The 20,733-nt window shown below is 51.1% G+C and overlaps 1 protein-coding gene across 1 annotated transcript in view; it reads right to left on the reverse strand.

Moving 5' to 3' along the window:
- Nucleotides 1-4,635: 4,635 nt before the first annotated feature.
- LOC142879695 (cadherin-18-like) overlaps nt 4,636-20,733 on the reverse strand; it is a 64,357-nt gene continuing 48,259 nt past the window's right edge. Inside the window, exons 9-12 of the mRNA XM_076013096.1 lie at nt 20,434-20,555; nt 19,214-19,331; nt 12,083-12,334; nt 4,636-5,650 (exon numbers count right to left, since the gene is read on the reverse strand). Coding sequence (XP_075869211.1) covers nt 5,085-5,650; nt 12,083-12,334; nt 19,214-19,331; nt 20,434-20,555 — 1,058 coding nt within the window. The 3' untranslated portion in view covers nt 4,636-5,084. The remainder of the gene's footprint in view (nt 5,651-12,082; nt 12,335-19,213; nt 19,332-20,433; nt 20,556-20,733) is intronic.

Genomic DNA, 20,733 nt, shown 5'->3' on the forward strand with positions numbered 1-20,733 from the left:
CAATCTGGACCGAGCGGGTTCTGCGGTGCCGCTCGGTCGTGAATCCTGGGAGAGCGACCACACCAACCTTGATGAGAATCACTTCTTCAGCCAGCAGAGCAAGTCACGCTGTGTGTGTGGGGGCGTAGGAAAGGTTAAACTGTTGACAATCCCCTCCAGCTGTTTCAGCACATTTCAGCGTGTGTGTGTGTGTGTGTGTGTGTGTGTGTGTGTGTCTGTGTGTGTGTGAGAGAGACTGGGATTCATCTCTCCCTTCGAGCTTGACTCACTGATTTCATACCAATTTTGTGTCAGGCCGTGAATTCTCGGGCCCTTTGTGCTGTGCGATATTAGGCTGTTTATCTCCCGCCAAACTGAGTGAAAGACTAAATGGGATGCGGCCCGACTTGTCTCTGCGTCATCTCTCCTTCCTGAGTCACCTGAACGGCGCCTCAGAGAGTCACTGTACATCCCAGTGTGCGGCTAAGGTCATCAATCTAAAGTGTGCGATGAGGGAAAGTGCACACAGTGACAGTCAAAATGAAAAGGATCAACAATAATCAGGGCTATAAAACCAAAGGAAACTTCAGCTGCAGCCTGACAGCACGCAGAGGCTAAAACACAAACACACACAAGGGGGTGCACGCTGCTGCACCAATCAGAGTCTTCGCTGAGGCTGCAGGGCGGGGCTGGAGGAAGGTGGGCGTGGCCACTCCAATCAGGCGGCAAGGTCAACAATAAATAAGATGACTCATGCTCGTCATACAACAAACACAGAAGCGCAATGTGGAGAAATCATTGATCTCAAGCGCTGGGAATGAAAGGGGGGATATTTTAGAAACACGTTGTCACTGAAGGTCTCCTCGGGTCTTCAGAGGGAAACAAACAAACACCTCAGCCCAGCAAGACTCCCAGTCAGCGTGGAGCTGCTGCTCGGTGCTTTGGTCCCATTTTGCTGCTTCAACGTCTCCAGACTTGCGATGAGACTTTTCTGCAACACAACAGTTGAAACTTTAGAAAAAAAAAAATAATAATAATATTCCCCCAAAAAGAAATAAAGTTTTTAGTTGCAAACAAACCTCAGCAGCCTCGCCGCTGCAAACTTTGGAGCGAAACAACCCTAATGAATGTGGTCTTGCATTTTAAGAGCCTTTTTAGAGCCTTTGATCTTTTTTATTTTTTATGCACTCCGACTCACCTTGGCGTATACTCCAGAGTCATGAACATTTATAATATGCGAGGCGCGGGCCTCCACCGTTAAATCACAGCGCACGCTACGTGATGAGATCCAAACCTTCTCGGAGGCGTCTGACCTCAAACGGAGTGAAGAAGCAGCAGCAGCAGCAGCAGCAGCAGCAGCAGAAGAAGGAGAAGGAAAAGCGGCAGCTGCCTCTGCAGCCCCCCCCGAGGTCTCGGCTTATGCAACCCACTGACAAAACCTCCCTCCCCTGGATCAAATAAATAAGTAAATAAATAAATGAATGAATACACGCAGGCTCCAGCAGACCCCCACAGCCCTCTGTGCAGGAGGAGGTGGTATAGAACATGGATGGATGGATAAATACTTCCCAGTGCCTCCACTCGCCTCTTTCCTTCAAGGCTGCACAAACATCAACGCACAACCGCCTCCTTGACCCACCACACCAAACACAATTAAAGAACCCCCCCCCCCCCCCCCTCTCTCAAACAAATGCAAACAGCATCATTCGCCACGGCTGCTGCTGCTGCTGCTGCTCCTCCAGGCTGATAGGAGGCGCTGGCGAGTCGACGCGGCTGGAAAACATCGGGTGGCCGTGCAAAACAAGAGACAAACGACTCTTTTCAGCAGGTGATCCATCCTGCCGCTGGTGACTAAAGATTAAAACAAAATAAAAATAAAGAAATGGGCCGCCAGCTATTTCCCCGTCCACGCCCCCTCAGCGCGGCGCTGAGATATTAGCCTCGCCTTATCTGGGCAGCATATGGGCCCGGCTCTGATAGATTGTGGCTCCCTAAAGAAGGAAATCTTTATTCAGGCGGCGGTGACAGTTTAATCCGTGTAAACAACTCTGTGTCTCACTCCTGTTTATTCCTCTCTGTTTCGGTATAGAGAGAGGGGGAGAGCGAGAGAGAGAGAGAGAGAGCACATTACATTTTGGTACTCAGGAGACCTTCAGATGCCCTTGGGAGTCGATTAGAAGCGGGAGTTCATCTCCGACTCTGGGAGTTTAAAGGCCTCTTTCGCTCCAAAAACTGCAGATTCTCATTTCCGCAACATTTTTCTGGCTTCTCGTCGTGTGTGTGTCTGAATGCGCTGTCTTTTAATGAGCCTCCGCATGCAGGAGTTCCCTGCTTGTGAAGTCAAACTGTGCATGCCCGTTGTTAAAGAGTTAGTTTGCTGAAAACGGTAAGGAAACGGCAGTCAGTGTGGAGCTGCTACCGTCCAGGGACTCAAAGGCAAAAAGCAGCTTGGTTGGTTGCTTGGTTGGTTGGTTGGTTGGTTGGTTGGTGACAGAGTCGTCCGCAAAGCGGCGGCGGCAACAAAAGCAGGCAGGAATGTTTTTATGCGACTGTCTTGGAGGCAAACAGAGCGCCTGCTTCCACGTCTGGTAATTAAACAGTGAAAGCGGCTGACGTGCAAATAGATCATTAGGAGGAGGCAAACGACTTCCTGCTCCGGGGTTGTTAGTTGAAATAAAACATCACCAGCAGTGCAACAGTCGTTTGGAAGCAGGGATTTCTTCTTGTTTTGGCTTTTCTTTAATTCAACGATGAGCTTCAAAACGAGGGCATCTTTCTCCTATTTCTGTGGGATGTTTGCTAATTATAAAGAGAGGGGAGAAACGTGTGATTGTTCTTTAACAGCATGGATCAACCAGTGTGATGTGTGAGCAGACACTTTAGGAAGTGCTTCCAAGCAACCCGGCTATGAGTTTCCATCATGGAAAAATTAGAGGGGAAATATCTAAGACTGTTTTTTGTGATGAAGAGCCGATGAAGATGAAGCGATGAAGTGTTAGGAAGGATTGAGGTGCGTTGAGAGTCTCTGCATGTCTCCTGACCCGAGGAACTTTTTCTTTTTTTCCTTCAGTCTCCAGGAACCAGCGGGAGTCATCAGAGCGCCGCCACGTTCCTCTGGGCCAATCAAACGCAGGCAGAATGATTGTGTGAAATGATGCATGGATGAAGGAGCCAGTGGAGGGAGTTTGACCAGCCGCCGCCGCCTCGCTCGCTTGCTCGCTCATCGGAAATCAAAACCAATCCGCCGCCATTCCAGAATGCAAATGACGCCTCCGAACGGGAAGAAGAGACGGTGGACGCACAGCGACAGCGACAGCGCCGTGCATGCTTTACTTCTCAGAATTCCAAGGGGTGGAGAGACACTGTTCTGACATCAGGAAGTCCAGAAGATTCTTTGTCGGCTGCTGGGTCAAAAGGTCAGCGTCCAGCTGAGATGCAAATAAAGAAGGCAAACGTTGCTGTGAGGCAGAGAAGCAGCGGGTTTTTGTCTGAGAGCTATTTTAGACATAAACAGGCTTTTGATGGAAGTCGAAGAAGGAGAAGGAGAAGGAGAAGGGGAAGGGGAAGGGGAGAAGTGCCTTATGGCACAAAAAGGAAAGCAAAGCGTCAAAAAACTCCCCATGGAGGACGACTAAAAACTTCTCTGAAGCTTCAGACTGCAGCTGCTCCTCAGACGTCCCGCAGATGCAACAGAAGGCGACTCTCTCCTCTTCCTCGGCTGAAGCAGGGCCGGGACAGGGCTGGATGAAGAGCTGCACATTCCCTTCTTTGCACCCCAAGAGCTAAAAAAAAAAAGAAAGACAAAAAAACACAGAGGAGCAAAACCGGAGGAGGGTGGAGGAGAGTGGAGGAGGGCGGAGGAGAGTGGAGGAGGGCGGAGGAGGGTGGAGGAGGGCGGAGGCGGAGCGACGCGCCGCTGAGCCCACAGCCTGATCAGAATGCAGCTTTCACACTCGGCTCTCTGACTCAGACTGAGCTGCAGATGCAGATCTGATTTGATTTTGTACCTTGGAAAGTCTTCCTGACCATCATTTTCTTTCCAACAAGGTCCCAAATGAACGAACCCGTGCGAGGTGCGTCCATTAAATTGGAACGTTGACCATGAGGAGAATCCAGCCGGCGCTCCGCCCGTGAAGGTCGTTGCGTTCTGTTCTCGCAGGGAGGGGAGAGACACATTCACTGGACCATAATCACAGCCTGTGGTCATGTTGTGTACTTGCATGCAACACCGACCTACACCACACTGCCCACCACCCAGGAGGATTTAGCCCTCTGTTTGCAGCTGCTTTGTCTCTTTTCCTGGAAGGGCCAACACCTGGCCATGGGTTGCGGTCACTGACAACCTGGGAGGGGGGGTATCAACCAGGTGTGTGTCTTGTTTGTGACATCACAAAGGGCTTCTGAAAACAGAGTTGGACAGAGGAATGAAAGTACAGAGACGCCAGACCGGCTGGAGGAAACCATCTTGTTGTTGAGCAGAAGCTGGTTGCTGAATGTTCTGAATGTTCTGAATGTTCTGAATGTTCTGCTGGTGTGACTGCAGTGGCACCAAGCTAACCTAACCCTAACCCAAGCAGGACTCACCTTTTGTTTGTTTGTTGTTGCCTCCATCGCTTTCTGCAGCTCAACAGCGCAGGAAGAAGACACGCACAATTCTCTCACATATCCACTCATATGGATTTCAGGACTTTATTGGTCAATAAAAAATATACACCAAGGAAAATAATATTTTCCTTTTTTTTTTTTTTTTTAAATCCCCATATGGTTTGATCCCACATCTTTAAAATCTGACGTTAATACTTCCAGATGCACAAACCTTGATCCAAAGCGACGAGATGAAAAAGAAAAAAATAGAGCAGGTTTTTTGTTTGTCTGTTGTTTGTTGGTTTGTTCATCGTTCAGCAACATGGGTTGAAAAAAGAAACAATCACTGCAACAGTCTGAAAGCATCGCTGCGGGTTCGGAATCCAAATCTGAGAGAGAAAAAAAGAACCTCACTGCGCTTCAAACCGATTTTTGGTTCAAACAGGAGCAAAAAAAAACAACCAAAAAAACAACCAACCATTTTTTTTTTTTTTTAAAAAAAGGAAAAGAAAAGTCTCAGACTAGGTCGTCACATCGGAATCTGGCTCTCCGAAGATCTCAGCCAGTCTCTGGAACTGGGGTCCCCAGTCGTCCAGGTACTTGTAATCCTGCTGTGGCTGCTGGGAGTCGGGGGTCTCCAGCGGGCTGACGGTGCCGGTGGGCGAGCCCTGGCCCTCGTAGGCGTAGGTCTGCAGGGAGTCGTAGGGCGGGACGCTGGCGTCCAGGTCCGCCTCCACCAGTCTCTGCTTGATGAAATCGTGCACGTCCACCCCGTCCAGGTCGTCGTCGTCTGCCGCCGCCGCCTCCGCCGCCTCCGCCGCCGCCGCCGCCGCCGCCACCACCGAGTGGCTCCGCCGGCCTCGCGACAGGCCGCAGCGCTGCCTCCCCTCGGGACGCACGTCCCGTCGGAACTTGAGCTCCTCGGCGGCGGCCGGGTTCCTCAGGGCGATGATGTCGAAGGCCTCCGTGTCTTCCTCGCCGCCGCCCTCGTCGTCGTAGGTCACCACGTTCTCCCGGATGTCCTCCTCCGAGATGATGAGCGGCTCCTTCTTGCTCCGCCTCAGCGTGACGAAGAGAACCACGATGGCTGCGGGAGGAGACGCAGGAGGAGGAGGACACAAGGTCAGGAGGTCAGCGGCTCAAAACTACTCCAGACAAACTCTGAATTTTCTGCTCCGATGACTCTGCTGCCCGCCTGCTTTTTTTGCTCGCGACCCGCTCGGCGCCGCATCCGTCACAACAAACAAACGCCGTCGTGGCTCATAAGCGGGCCTAACCGAATTAAGCGCAAATTTTATGTGCACATTTATCCCACATTGCCGTCAGGACGCAGAAACGGCGCTGGGCAAAACGAGCGGCCATACGTCAGCAACGCAGGCGCTAGCAGACATTAGCGGCGGCCGCGGCGGTGCTTTTACGAGCGGCGGTGATGATGATGACAGTGCACACATTACCGTTATGGCACGGCGGCGCCGCGCTAACGGGGGAACGGTTAAGAGCATATGGAGGCCGGTCTCATGCCACGATGCTTTACCGCCGAGGCCGAGCCAGCCGTGTCGTATTAGTGCAAACAAGGCGTGCAGACGGGGAATTAGCGCCGCAGTCAGTGTCCAATACCCCCCCCCCATGAAGCCGTGGAGCCCACTCGCATCTCCAGACGCGTTGGGAAGTTGCTGCAGCTAACGAGAGTTGGTGAGTGATGAGTCGCCCCTCTGCAATATGTTAAGGCTAATATGTTTTTAATAAAATGCCCTCAGCAGCAGGAGGAGGAGGAGGAGGAGGAGGAGGAGAGAGAGAGAGAGGGAGAGGGAGAGAGAGGCGCGCTCACACAGCAGCACCGCGTCTCAGAAGATGGCTTCATCACGTGGCGTTGCAGACAGACCAGCCAGAGGAACAAAACAAACACGAGGCGCCGTGCAGCTTTTTCCAAACTGCAGCACTTCTGTGCAAAATATTCACAGTGGAAACACTGGAGGCTTCGCACAAACTGGCTGCGGCAGGAGGACCTAACATCATATTGACGTTCCACTCCACTCTGGTCATGACACTCTTGGTTTCCCACTATAATTGTTGCAGAAGAAGAAGAAGAAGAAGAAGAAGAAGAAGAAGAAGAAGAAGAAGAAGAAGAAGAAGAAGGAGGAGGAGGAGGAGGAGGAGGAGGAGGAGGAGACAACGTCGTCCCTGTTGCCACTTGGGCTGAGTGCGACGAGGCACCGCAGCCCTGCATGAGGGCGGCGCAGCGCGCGGCACAAAGGGCGTCCTTGCCTCCAAGTGTGAGCGCGTGGCACGTATTTCCCGCCGTGTCTGGAGACACTTGATAAAAAAATAAAGCGCCTGCGTGTGTGAAAGAAAGCGGCCAAACCGCAGCACAGTGCAGCTCTGCAGCGCTCAGCAAAGACCCGCCCACCTCGCTTCCGATTGGCCACTGCCGCTTAACCCAAAGCAGGGGCAAAGCAGGGGCGGGTCTTTGCTGCAAAGTTACGAATGTGGAGGAGGTAGCGAGCCACAGAGCAAAACCTTATTATGGGACAGAACGCCACCCGGTGTTGAAGCGGCACTACAGTCAGGGAGCTGCATGGGCCGCTCTCACCGGTGCAGGTCATTTGTGACAGGAAGCCGCAGTATTTTTAGCGGCACGACACACGTGGCGTCCTTATCTAAACAGGCCCATGCCGCGATGGATCAGCCTCCTGGGATTAGAGCGGCAAAGGTGTTGATGTCGGATTAAGAGCAGGTGGAGGGCTTTCACCGCTTCCAAGGTGCGCTGATGCATTTGGCTAATCTACCCTCGCAAAGCGCCCTGTTTTTTTTTTTTTTTTTTTTTGTATACATATTGTGGCGGCGTATTAGGCACGCCGCCGCAGGCGCGGCACACACACACAAAAAAGGCCAATCTCAAAGAGGAGATTTAGGGGCCGGGAAAAGCCTTGGACTCAAGGTGCTCTGGCGCCCAGCTCCGGCTGTTTAGAGGCTCGGCAGGTGAGAATAATCCCATTGAGAGTGCGCTAATGCTGGATAAGTGGAGTGAAACCATCTGACAGAGCAGACCTCTGCAGGTGTGACGCCGTGGCACCGTGTCGGGCCGCGGCGTCAAACTCGCACCTCGCCGCCACCAGTCCAGCGTCTCATTTGAAAAACACACGGAAGTCGCACTGAGGGCTGAGCAGAGCCGCCTCACACCTCAGCCACAGTCTCACTGGGACTCTGTTTGCTGCTGCCAGAGGTGAAGTGACAGCCGTCGTCCTGCAGGTGGCACTTGACTTATTTGGAACAACGACTTGGAACAACGTTTCCCCCAACGGCAACAATCGTAGCCATCAAATCCCCCGAAGCACAGAGAAATAGAGTTTTGCAAGTGGATTGAAGAAGCAACAAAGCAGATAGATAGATAGATAGATAGATAGATAGATAGATAGATGCATAGATAGATAGATAGATAGATAGATAGATAGATAGATAGATAGATAGATGCATAGATAGATAGATAGATAGATAGATAGATAGATAGATAGATAGATAGATGCATAGATAGATAGATAGATAGATAGATAGATAGATAGATAGATAGATAGATGCATAGATAGATAGATAGATAGATAGATAGATAGATAGATAGATAGATAGGTGGATAGATAGATAGATAGATAGATAGATAGATAGATGGATGCATAGATAGATAGATAGATGGATAGATAGATAGATAGATAGATAGATAGATAGATGCATAGATAGATAGATAGGTGGATAGATATATAGATGGATAGATGGATAGATAGATAGATGCATAGATAGATGGATAGATAGATAGATGCATAGATAGATAGATAGATAGATAGATAGATGCATAGATAGATAGATAGATAGATAGATAGATAGATAGATAGATAGATAGATAGATGCATAGATAGATAGATAGATAGATAGATAGATAGATAGATGCATAGATAGATAGATGCATAGATAGATAGATAGATAGATAGATAGATAGATAGATGAAACGTCCATGGCAATTATCAAATGAAAGCTGAAAACTCCTCCCCACCAATCCTGTTTTTCTGCAGCCTTCCCAGGAGGAATCTTTTTTTTCCTCTCCAAAGCCCTCCATCTTTACAGACACACACACACACACACACACACACACTGTCAGTGTGGCACACACTTACTCACTGGGACACACACACGTCATGACTGATGAATGTGTTTGGGTGACAGTGATGCCACAAGGTCTCGCAGCGCCGCCGTACATCACCTCCTGCAAGGACACCAGGTCGGCCCAGGCATCAGCCTGCTCCTCTCAGGGAGCTGCGGCTCTCCCAGGCCGGCCTTCCAGAACATTCACACTGGCTCAACAATAAATACATCGAGTTTCTGTTTTGTTTTGCCATTTCAGCGACTGGGAGCAGTCGAGCCATCGAGCCAGCCGACACTAAGTTTTGAAGCCCTTCCGTCTCTGACTGCAGCAGCAGCAATATCATCTGCAAAGTGGAAGAAAACAGCCGAGAGGCGTCAATGGGAGCTGCCATTGGCCGACTGACAGAGTTATTTAAAACCAGAGCAGAGCAAAACTTTGCCACTTATGCACTAAACACACCAAACGGCAACAACAACTGTAGCAACTGCAGCAACAACAACATGGCTGAGGTAATTAAGGGGCCGATTCATCCGCCACCGTTTATTTCATCACTGCCTGTGGTTTGCCGCCGCCGCCGCCGCTGCCCCCCACCCCCACCGCCGTGCAGTTAATCTGTGAGGTGAGATGGGAAAAAAAAAAAGGGAAGCGGACGAAGACACGAGTTCTTTCGGCTGCGCCGTGTGTGGGGTCGCAGCAGGACGAAAAATGTAATTTGTGCAGGACAGCGCTTATCACGGCGCCACTCCAGAGCGACCAATCACAGCGGGCCGGGCTGTGAGGGTCGATCGGGTAGCGGGGAAAAAAAAAACAACAACAACTTCAGAGTAAAGGCTTTCTTTTCTGGATCAACGTCCTCCCTCCAAATCCAGCGTGGAGCAGCTGCAGCCGGTGCCGCCAGTCTTTCCCAGGAGCCAGATGAGCAGCGTGCACGCTGAGCTGAGCTGCTAACACCCATAAATCCTGCAACCATCCGCAGCTCGGACACCGGACGGAGCTCGCTGCACCGCTGGCTGCAGAAATTGCAGCCTAATGTTCCGTGCTAGTGGCAGAGTGCAATTACAGCGGTGGGTGGACGGGACTTCCGGGCCTGACATGAGACGTGCACCATGCAGAAAGAAAGCCCACTTTAATTATGCATGAGAAGCAGAAATGGACCTCTGCTTATTTACACAGCACTCTATGAATAAAAACATAGAAAAGAATTGAATAGAATTGTGAAGGACTGGCATGGAATAGACTGCCTTTATTCAGACATGGAGGCCACTTTCAAGTACAGCAGATTCTTCTTTTCTTTGCCTGCTCTGAACTCTGTGACTGCACAACAACAAGACGAGAACAAGAGAAGAAGAACCGGGAGGAACATCAGGCCCACTGAGCTGTGAGCGTGAGGCTCTTCCCGTCCTTTCAGCTTTGGGTCAACTTTTTTTCTTTTTCCTTTGCGTTCATCGTCACCTGTCAGACAGGTGTCTTCCCGTTTTTTCTGTTTTCATATCGTGCGGCACGTCCAATTAAATTGGATCTGCCGCAGGCCGGGCTCCAATCCCAGCGCAGGAAACATGATGCAGCAATGATGGAGACAAATGGGGAGGCGCCCGAGCGGAAATCCAATCACTGCTGCGAATGGGGGCCTGAACGTGATTCCTCCAGTTCTGTTTGGAAGTTGTCGTGATGGGATGCTGAGTGTGGATGAAAAATGAACCAATGAATGAATGAAACACTCCTTCCCTCCCGTCTCACACCCATGACGCAAAGCCGGGCGGCGACGTGCTTGAAGCGCTCGGTGTTTTTGCCTGCAGACTTAATTGGGTCGGACGGCTTACTAGAGGGCGCAGAGATAAAACACGGGAGTTAATCGGTCAGATGGGAAACAATCGGAGCGACAAATTACACTGACAAGCACCGAAGACCAGATATTGACCCGCCGTCTGTCACGGTGCGTGCGAACGGCGGCGCCCACCGCAGCGACGGAGAAGCAAAAAGACGCCAGACGCAGAATCCCAGCAGGAGGCCTGACATTCAGCGCGCTCAGACGCACAGGGCACGGGAAAGTCAAGTGGCCGACTGCAAATGGAGTCAAGCGGATGTGTCTTTTCTTTCCTGACCCACTGACAGAGTCGCTGATCTCTCGCGCTAACAGGGATCTGAAGCTGAGCCACGTGCCAGACCATTCGTTATTTTCTTTTCTTTTTTTTCAATCTTGCAATTCAGCGCAGGCTCCAAAGAAGAAGAAGAAGAAAAGAAAAAAAAAAGCATCCCCTCAGGTGCCACAGACTCCCGTTCCTGCTTGTTAGCCTAACGAGGAGCTGTTGTGCGGGCCATTAGTGATTCCGCCCTCGTCGCCGCTCACTCAAGTCTCTGCCCAGGACATCGGCGGCCTTTTGTTCTGCCGCCGTGGAGGACGGAGACACGCGGCGTGAATATGCATCACCTTCACGCACCGACGTCCGCAGAGAGGCGACGACAGCGGCGGATCCATCTCATCGTGTCTGACTGCTGTCGGCCGGCAGACTCAACAGTCTGAACTAGCGGCTCCGTCGATTCTGACGGCGAATCTTAATTTGTTGCGGTATTTTCCTGAAGATTTGGATTTTATTTTAGATTTAAATTCAACAGGAGAAGTTGGAAAATATAGCACAGCAGCAGGCGTGAGCCCTGTGTGTGTGTGTGTGTGTGTGTGTGTGTGTGTCATGGGATGCCTCTGGTCCTGGATGCAGTGGGAGAGAAGCTGCACGTTCACCCTGGTTGGATGTGGGAAGTCCTGCTAAATGTGGCTCTGTTAACAGGATGGAGCAAAAACTGGAAACCCCCCCCCCCAAAAAAAAAAGTTTCCTCAGCAAGTTGAGAACTGGGAGCAACTCGGCTCTGAGTCCCTTTAACACGCTGCATTTCAATGTGACGTCTCACACTGATGTGAAGTGAAAATCGCTGTCAGCGGCGGCGTGACGAGCGACTCAACTTCCACTTGAAACCATGGAGAGGATTCTCTCTCTTTCTCTCTCTTTCTCTCTCTCTCTCTGTGTCTCTCTCTCTTTCTCTCTCTCTCTCTCTCTCTCTGTGTGTCCCTCTCTCTCTCTCCCTCTCCCTTTCACTCTCTCTCTCTCACCTTCTTTGCCTTTTCTCAGTCTGCATGCGACGCGTCGCTTCATTCTCAGATTCTCTCTCCTTCCCCTCAATGACTCGTTCCATTCTCCCACTCTCTCCTCTGCTCTCTCTTTGTATCCTCCTCCATCCCTCCATCCATCCCTCCTCCACTCTTTCCACCCTCATTCCAAATTCTGCTTGGCGCCTCCTCGTGTCTATTCATCCCTCTCTCCTCCTCCTCCTCCACTGCCCTTGTCAAACCCGTCCTCCCTCCCTCCCTCCCTCCCTCCCTCGCTCCTGACTCACCCAGCAGGATGATGATGCAGAGCAGGATGGCGATGAGGGCCCCGGTGCTGAGGCCGGCCGAGGACAGGAAGGCCTCCCCCTGGCACATGCGCAGGCGTCCGTGGCGCTGGCAGGGACACACCCGCAGCGTCAGCGTGCTGGTGCTGCTCAGCGACGGCTCGCCGTTGTCCCACACCACCACCGCCAGCTCGTACAGCTCCTGGGTCAGGTGGTTGAAGCGCCGGCGCCGGGCCACGATGCTGGCTGTGCTGTCTGCAGCGGAGAGAGAGAGAGAGAGAGAGAGAGAGAGAGGGAGATGGAGAGAGAGAGAGAGAGAGGGAATCAGATCGTCTGCAAAACTTCACTTGTTTTGTGGTGGTGACACCTCCATTGAGGTGATTCAATGTGACCTTGAGGTGTCACCACTACCACCAACACCACTACCACCATCCCTACCACCACCACCACCACCGCCGCTGCTCCAACTCAAGCAAAAGAGACAAAAAAAGAAAAGTGGTGCTTCTTTCGTAGCGGTAGCTAATTAATTTCCGAGCCGCTCATTTTGATTTGCTGCAAAAGAGCATTTTCGTGTGCGGCCTCGGCAGAGGCTCCCTCTAATGGAATCTGTCGCTGAGATAAACAAAGGAAACAAAAAGCCCGAGTGAGGCTCGACAAGAAGCACTTCAGAGGTGAGTCACGCAGAGGGCTGTTTTTTTCTTCGCTCCACGTCCTCCTGGTGAGGGAAGTGAAGGAAGATTGGGATGGGAAGGAGAACTCTAGCACCACCTCATCCATCCATCCATCCATCCATCCATCCATCCATCTCAGTTAAAATGAATCCTGGACTGGATGAGTGTTGCAGGGTTCCAGACTCGGGGCAGAGCAGCCACACTGGCCTGGTGGGGCCGCAGGATCGCTGCACAAACTTGGAGTGCGCTGGGGTGTGATCGCGCTCTGAAGGAACGAGCCAGTTGGAGAGTTCAGTCGGAGGACGTCACCAGGGGGAAACTGTTACTGACGGCGCTCTGTCCTCTTCCATCTGCTGCAGCCGAGTTACTTCTGTTGCTTTCATTTTCCCCTTCGCCTCGTCTTCAAACCCAGTTACAAAACTCAACAAATTTCTGCAAAAGATCTCTCCGCCCCCACAGCGAAGAAGAAGAACCAGCAATACTTTTCCAACACATGAAGTTGATTTCACGTCCCGTTGGGAATAGAAGCAGTTCTGCACAGCACGCTGGACCCTGAGTTGATCCGTGGAGCTGCTGTTTGTTTCTATTCTTTAAAATGGGTTAGCAAAGCTGCAAAGCTGCTGCAGGGACACCTGCGGGAGAAAAACAAACAAAGCAGCGCGAGTGAAGGAGCTCTGCATGGAAAGAAGCTTAGAGTGACACGAACGGCCAACCAACGCACCCACTACTTCCCGTCATCATAAGCTCCTCTGGCCGCTTTAACATTAAGAGCCTGACGCGCTAAGCTTATTGGTGCGTGTAGCTCTCTGTGAGAAGGCTGCTCTCCCCGGACCGCCGCCGCTGCCGCCGCCTGATCCGATAAGACGCTGGAGTTGGAAGAGAGGCCGGGTGGAGGAGGAGCGGCCGCACCTCCACCACCAGGAGGAGCGCGCTGGACACAACCAAGGTGTCTCACCCTCCTCACACCTGAGAACGCTGTTCAGTTGGAGGGAAAGAAACAACCGCTCAATTGAAACCACTTGCTGGAATATTTCTTGCACAGACACGCCACAGAGTGCGAGCTGCAACTGTGGGCTGCGAAGGACAAAGACGCTGCTGTGCACTCCAGATGATGAACCCAGGACCTCGTCCAACTACCAACTACGAAAAACACGCACACAAAAAAACTCCTCTTGGTACTTCCAAAAAAAGACGAGGAGCTGAATCGAGCTGAGGACGACCCCTCGTCTTTTCTCCTCCTCCCCTCCTCCCTCGCTCCCTCCACCCTACTCTACAACTGCGCTGCTGCTCTGAGACCTCGCCTCCCACTCCAATCTCTGCTCCGTCTATGAATAATTATCATGATCGACAGTCGGGGATGACAACACGCACAACTCCAGCTTTATTAATTCTGCCTGGCAGCATCATTGCATCAGCGGGCGAATGGGTGGGCGAGGAGACCTGGTGAGCAGGAGCAGAGCATAACGAGGTGGCGACGGGGGACCAGATGGGGGGTTGGGGTGGGGGAGGGGGAGTTGGAGGTGGAGGTGTATGAGGATCGCGAAGGCGGCGGCGGTGGAGGACCGGAGGGCGCAGGGCGCTCGCTGTCACGGTGTGAGTCCCCGTGTAGCTGATGCCAGTGTGACCACAGTGTGACCACACAGGAAGTGGGAAGGAGATGTGAGGACCCTCCCCCCCGTCAGTAAAGCAACTATCTATGTCTTGGGTGAGCAGACAAGAGTGACAAGGAAGGAAAGGGACACTGTATACTGTATTATATACTGGATAAATGTGTGAAGGAGTTCTGTGACATTCCGGCTCACTTCACAATCCAATTCGCTGCTGATCGCTTAGATGCATTTTCTTTTCTTTTTTCATCTGGGTGTGGCTTAATGAGGCGATGGTGAGGGAGGAACCAAAAATAATCCACCGGCTGAGACACGACGACGACGACGTCACGGCCGCTTCCCTCAAGACTTCACGCTTTCCACACACAGACTTGGCTGGGTTTCTGGGCAACTCTGGTGGTGTGTGTGGACTGTGTGTGTGTGTGTGTGTGTGTGTGTGTGTGTGTGTGTGTAAGTGAATGTGTGCGCAACGCAGCACGATTCCTCTCTCAGGCATTATTTACATTGTAAAGACATACTTTCCTCTGTCAAGTCCTCTGGAACAGAGTGATGCATAGTAGGTGGATGGATGGGTTGATGGATGGGTTGATGGATGGATGGATGGATGGATGATACTCATAGGCAGATGATGGCCCTCTGGAGTCTGGTTCTGCCCTAGGTTTCTTCCCACAGGGGAGTTTTTCCCAGCCACTGTCGCATCTTGCTTGCTCCGGGGGCCCGGTTGCTTCTCTCTGATTGTATAAAGCGCTTTGAGACGCCTTTGGTTGTGATTTAGCGCTGTACAAATAAAAGTTTATTATTATTATTATTATTATTATTATTATTATTATTATTATTATTATTATTATTATGATGATGGATGATGGATGGACGATGGATGCATGGATGATGGATGGATGATGGATGGATGATGGATGGATGATGGATGGATGGATGGATGGATGGATGGATGATGGATGGATGGATGGATGATGGATGGATGGATGGATGGATAGATGATGGATGGGTGCTCAGCTACTGATGTGATTCAGTGGAAACATCAGCTTTGACAGTAAAGCCTAGAAAACAATCAATACCTGCAGACGACAGCAGTATCAAGGCATTGCATTGATTTGTTTTTATGTGTGTGTAACTGTGCATGTGCGTGAGTGTGTGCATGTGTGTGTGTGTGTGTGTGTGTGTTGCGCTTCAAACACCAACGATGCCAAACACGACGTCATGTTAGTTCTGACACAACGAAGGAAGGAGTGAAGGAAGGAAGGGAGGAAGGAGGGAGGGAAGGATGGAAGGGAGGAAGGGAGGAAGGAGGGAAGAGAGGAAGGAGGGACGGAAGGAAGGAAGGAAGGAAGGAAGGAAGGAGGGAGGGAAGGATGGATGGGAGGAGAGGAGGAAGGAGAGGAGGGAAGGAAGGAAGGGAGGAAGGAAGGAAGGAGGGAAGGATAGACGGAAGGAGAGGAGGAAGGAAGAGAGGAAGGAAGGAAGGGAGGAAGGAGGGAGGGAAGGAAGGAATTTAAAGGCGCTGTGGAAGATGTTCTGGCAAAGGAAAAACAAGTTCCTATTATTATTTTTTATTGTTGCGGTTATGACTATTATTATAATTATTATTATTATTATTGTTATTATTATTGTTGTCTCTGGCGGTTCAGGGCTTTGATGCAGCCCCGGCGGCTGCAGAGGGATTTTCCTTTTTCCCGCAGCCATTAAAACCTTTCCATAAAACTAAAGAGGTTGATTTGCCTGTAAAAGGTGCAGGCAGACACGCACGTCTGGCGTGAAGGAATTCTTTACTCCATTAGAAGGAATTAAATGCTTCCCTTCTACCGCGTAAAAACCACGGCGATGCACGGCTGGGGAGCGTAAAGTGTATCTTCCTCCTTCAAAAGTGCAAACATCTCTCTTTAAAAAAAAAATAATAATAAAATCAACAGAAAATCTTACAATTCTAATTAAAGGGACGATGGGGGAAAACAACTCTGATTACTTGCCGCATGGTTTTTCGACACAGTCAAGCACAAACTTTTCTTCCGAGGCGCACAGACAGAAAAACAAGACTTTTAATCATGTTTATCACGTTTGTCACTTTTCTCTGAAGATAAACATCAAGTTCTCTTTGATGCGTTTGTTTCATTTCCGACAAAATAAAGAAAGAAAAAAAAAATCATGAAAGAGACGAATGTAATTCTTTTTCTGTTAGTTGTTTGTTGCTCTGCGCTCTTCCGGCACTGTTCTGGCAAATCATCCAGGCGTGTGAGACGGAGACGACTGCAGTGTGAATGACATGAAATGGAATTAAACGTCCTGCAGTTGCAGATTAAATGAAATTGGACTGAGTGGGAGGACGACGCCCTTACAATCCCAGGAGGCTATTTTAGGGCCGGCTTATTGGCTGGATTGTATAAAAAGAATGCACACACACACACACACACACACACACACACACACACACTTATATAAATATATATAAATGTATCCTGATAATGCTCCAGTTTTCATCTCTCAATGGAAAAGCTGCAAGCAGAAGGTTGTGGTGCCACCAGGTGTGGAAAACTTCTGAGACGCCTTTGCTGTTCGCTAACCTGCCGCCGTGGCGAGCTGAGCTGAGCTGGGCTGAGCTGGGCTCGGCTGGGCTGAACTGAGGCGAGGCGAGAGCCAAAGTTTAAAAGCAGCCAGTCGGTGACGTAAGAATCAGAACAAACTGATTGAGAACAACACTTCCTCCTGCTGCCGACGGAGTCAGGTGTGAAAGCTTCCCAAACGGTTCTGACTGGGATTTGCAACGGCACCTCGGCTTCAGTAGCAGAGAAAAAAAAAAAAAATCTCTCATGCAAAGGTAAGAATGTAGCCATGAGTGCAAAAACTCGGCAGTCTGGGCCGAGCGCAGTGAGGAAAGTTTTTGCGGCGAGCCACAAAATAAAATAAAAACTTCCCAAAGTTCAGTGAGATCTTTTGTGCGACAGAGTTGGGAAAGGAGGTCACGAGAGTTTTAGCGAGTGTGAGTGACTGAGAGGATTTTTTTTCTCTCTCCTTCCTCCTCTTACCTCCCCCCTCCCTGCATCTCTTCTCTGTCAGCTGCACACAACAACAACAACAACAACAATATGGAGGCAGCAGACTCCGCCTCCAACAACAGCGAGGAGATAAGTTGCTCCGAGAGCGAGGAGGCTTTTTTCTTCCTGTAATTACCAACAGTGTGAAGCTCCTCCGGCTCTGGAAGCCACGCAGCAAATACAGCAGCAGCAGCAGCAGCAGCAGCAGCAGCAGCAGCAGCAGCAACGCCTCCCCCACCCCCACCCCCACCCCCACTATTAACCAGTGTAGTGATATTCCGTGTCGCCACGACAGAAGGTCCTGAATTACTGTAAAACCAGGAGGAATCAGAGTTCACCCACTACAATGAACTGGACTACACCACCACTTTAAAATGAAAAGTGCTCAAGCGCCGTCAAAGTGAATGGAAACAAACGAGGCGGCGTGAATCCAGAGCGCCGCAGCCTTGACATGAAGACGGCGTGACGATGGAGGAGGAGGAGGAGGAGGAGGAGGAGGAGGAGGAGGAACTGAGGGAAATTTAAATGAATCCCTCAGTGCTGAGAGGGAAGATGGTGGATGTTAATGAGGGACGAAGAAGAGTGAAGAGTGAAGAGTAAAGGGTGAAGTTGGAACCAAGACACACTTGTTGTTGTCGTCCTCTGCTTTGTGGATGCATCTCAGTCGGGGGCGGGGCTAATTCCAATTAGTTTTGCGTTTAATTGCGAGTATTTCACCAGTTGAATTGTGCTGAATCCTTTCCCACTGATCAGAGACGGGAAGCTGCTGCAGCGACTCCAGCAAACCCACCCCCCCCCCCAAAAAAAAAAAAAAAAAAGAACACTTTGTCAATCTTTTCACCCCAGATTTAGAAAATATGTCTGAAAAAAAGCCGACTGCACTTTGATAACAATGTTGTGACTTCCTGGTTGGAATTTCTCAATTTTTGAATGTGCAGCCGCTCTTTGTGTGATTCCTCAGCATCCAAACTAATTGACAGATCCAGCAGCGGAACATTCCGAGCCTTTCCTACAATTAGGGGATCAAGTTTCTCTTCCTCTTCCTCTTCTTCCTCCCTCCCTCCTTCCTGCGGCTGCACTGTTGTGAACTCTGCCGCTCAGTGGGCAGCTGTGGTGGATCTGGGGTGCTGAGAGCTTTTAAAAGCCCGGTGATTGCGGACCAACCTCGGCCTGGGTTATTCACCCGAGACCGAGACGGTTGCCATGGCGATGCCCGCTGCAGCGCCTGCACGGCAACGGGCAAACACTCTCAATCTCATTGGCTCCTCCTCGTATTTGTGGACGTCCTGGACGGCGTCTGCGCAGCGTGAGACAGATGTTTCTTCATGGCGGTGATTAAAGTCACAGCAGCAGCGAGCCAGAGCTCACAACCACTGCGTCCATCAAGGCTCACTTTGTTTCTTTTTAGTTTTGTTAAGCCTGATGTTGACAGCGGCAGAGATCTGAATCAAAAGTGCCAACAAAAAAAAAATAATACAATAAAAAAAAAAAATAGACTAATCGTGCACATTTCCAACCCTGGACACCGACACTCTCTGCGTTGCTCTGTGCAGGTTGGTGCTCAGCCAAGTCACACAGCAGCAAAGCCAACAGGCCGTCTGCAGCACCTGCAGAGCACCGCTGGCATCGCTCAGCTGATATCTGTACGCTGTGAGCCATGAAACACCACAGGTGTCCCTGCCAGCCAGCCAGCCAGTCTGTCAGTCAGTCAGCCAGTCAGTCAGTCAGTCAGTCAGTCAGTCAGCCGACAGGGAGGAGAATCCGAGTCCAGGTGTGCGTGCGGCAACGCGTGCAACCAGCTGCTTTTACCTTCATTGTCTTTGAGCGTGAAGTTGGGGTTGACGGGCAGCTGGCTGGGCAGCGCGAAGGAGAAACGCTGTCCGTTGGCAAAGTCGTCCTTGTCCAGCACGCTGATGGTCTGGATCACCTGTGGACGGCAAAATAAAAAAGACAGACGGATGAATTCAGACAGGACAGAAACAGGACTGGCGGGAACAAAGGTTGGGATTCACTTGGAGAACAAGAACTTGGAGAACAAGAACCCAGGCTGAATTCCCCCCCCCCTCCCTCTCCATCTGTAGCCGCAACATCAGTTTCTGGACTCCTTGTCCCGTGGCGGCGGCGCTGGTGTGATCTGGTTCCTCCTAATTGGCCGAGGGAGAGGGAGGGGCAGCGTGGGGCCGAGAGAGAGAGAGAGAGAGTGAGTGAGAGAGCGAGAGCCACCAGGAAGCTGAGATACCATACAAACGGCTCAGTGGAAGTCTCTCGCTCCTCCCAGACGCCCGCAGGCGACCGAGACGCCGCCGCTGCCGCCGCCGATTTAAATTTAATGCAAACTTTAACTCCCAACTTTTCTTCCTCCACCGGCTATTAAAAATGGATTGTTTCTACTCCGCTTCTCCTTCATCACGGCCCTCGGCTGAAAAGCAGCCTTTCAGCCGCGTCTGAGCTGCTGATTGCTGCGCCGTGTCGGCGGGGAGGAGAGGAGGGGAGAAGAAGAAAAAAAAAAAGAAACCTTCTTAATTTCGAATGAATCAAAGAGCGGCCAGCAAATTGGAATGAGCTTCGATTTGGAGCCGTCATGCTTTGCCGCTAAGATGCTCATTTAGAGTGAGCGATGGTTAAGCAGCTCTCTCTCCCATGACTCTGCACCAACTCTCTCTCTCTCTCTCTCTCTCTCTCTCTCTCGCTCTCTCAGTAATCAAAACCCAAAAGTGCAGAGGGGAAACAATCATTCCGAGCAGGTGGTGGATTAAAGGGGCAGCTCCCAGGTGTGTGTGTGTGTGTGTGTGTGTGTGTGTGTGTGCGTGGGGGTTGACTCCTCCTCGCCGCCACGCCTCCAAGCAGCCCACTCTGCAATGGAGACAGAATTAAAGGGGTAGTTGGGACGTCACAGCGGAGGAGACGGTGGAGCCAGTTCACTTTCAGTTCATCTCCAAGTGGCCCACAGCAACGAGACGTGTCCTCCCCAGCAGCCTGCCGACCAATCAGCTGCTGGATTAGGATGAGGAGAGACGGGAGACGCTCACCTGGCCCGGTCTGGAGCTCTCGCACACGATGACCTCGCCGTCGGCGGCCACCTCCGGTGGGTTGTCGTTGACGTCCAGCACCTGCACGGTGACGGGGACGTGGCTGAGCAGGCTGGGGTTGTCTGCGGGAGAGACGCACGGGTCAAAGGTCGAGCAGCCGACATCCATTCCGAGCGCCGCAGTCTGACAGTGTTAATGGATTTATACATTTCCTTTTGGCTTCCCGTAAAGCAGCCAGTGCTGCAACGCTGCACTTTTGTGCAGGGAGGCCGATCTGATTATCTTGGCACGGCCGGCTGC

The sequence above is a fragment of the Nelusetta ayraudi genome, unplaced genomic scaffold, assembly GCF_046127955.1.
Source record: "Nelusetta ayraudi isolate G7.1 ecotype Tasmania unplaced genomic scaffold, CSIRO-AGI_Nayr_v1 ptg000141l, whole genome shotgun sequence".
Taxonomy (NCBI): domain Eukaryota; kingdom Metazoa; phylum Chordata; class Actinopteri; order Tetraodontiformes; family Monacanthidae; genus Nelusetta; species Nelusetta ayraudi.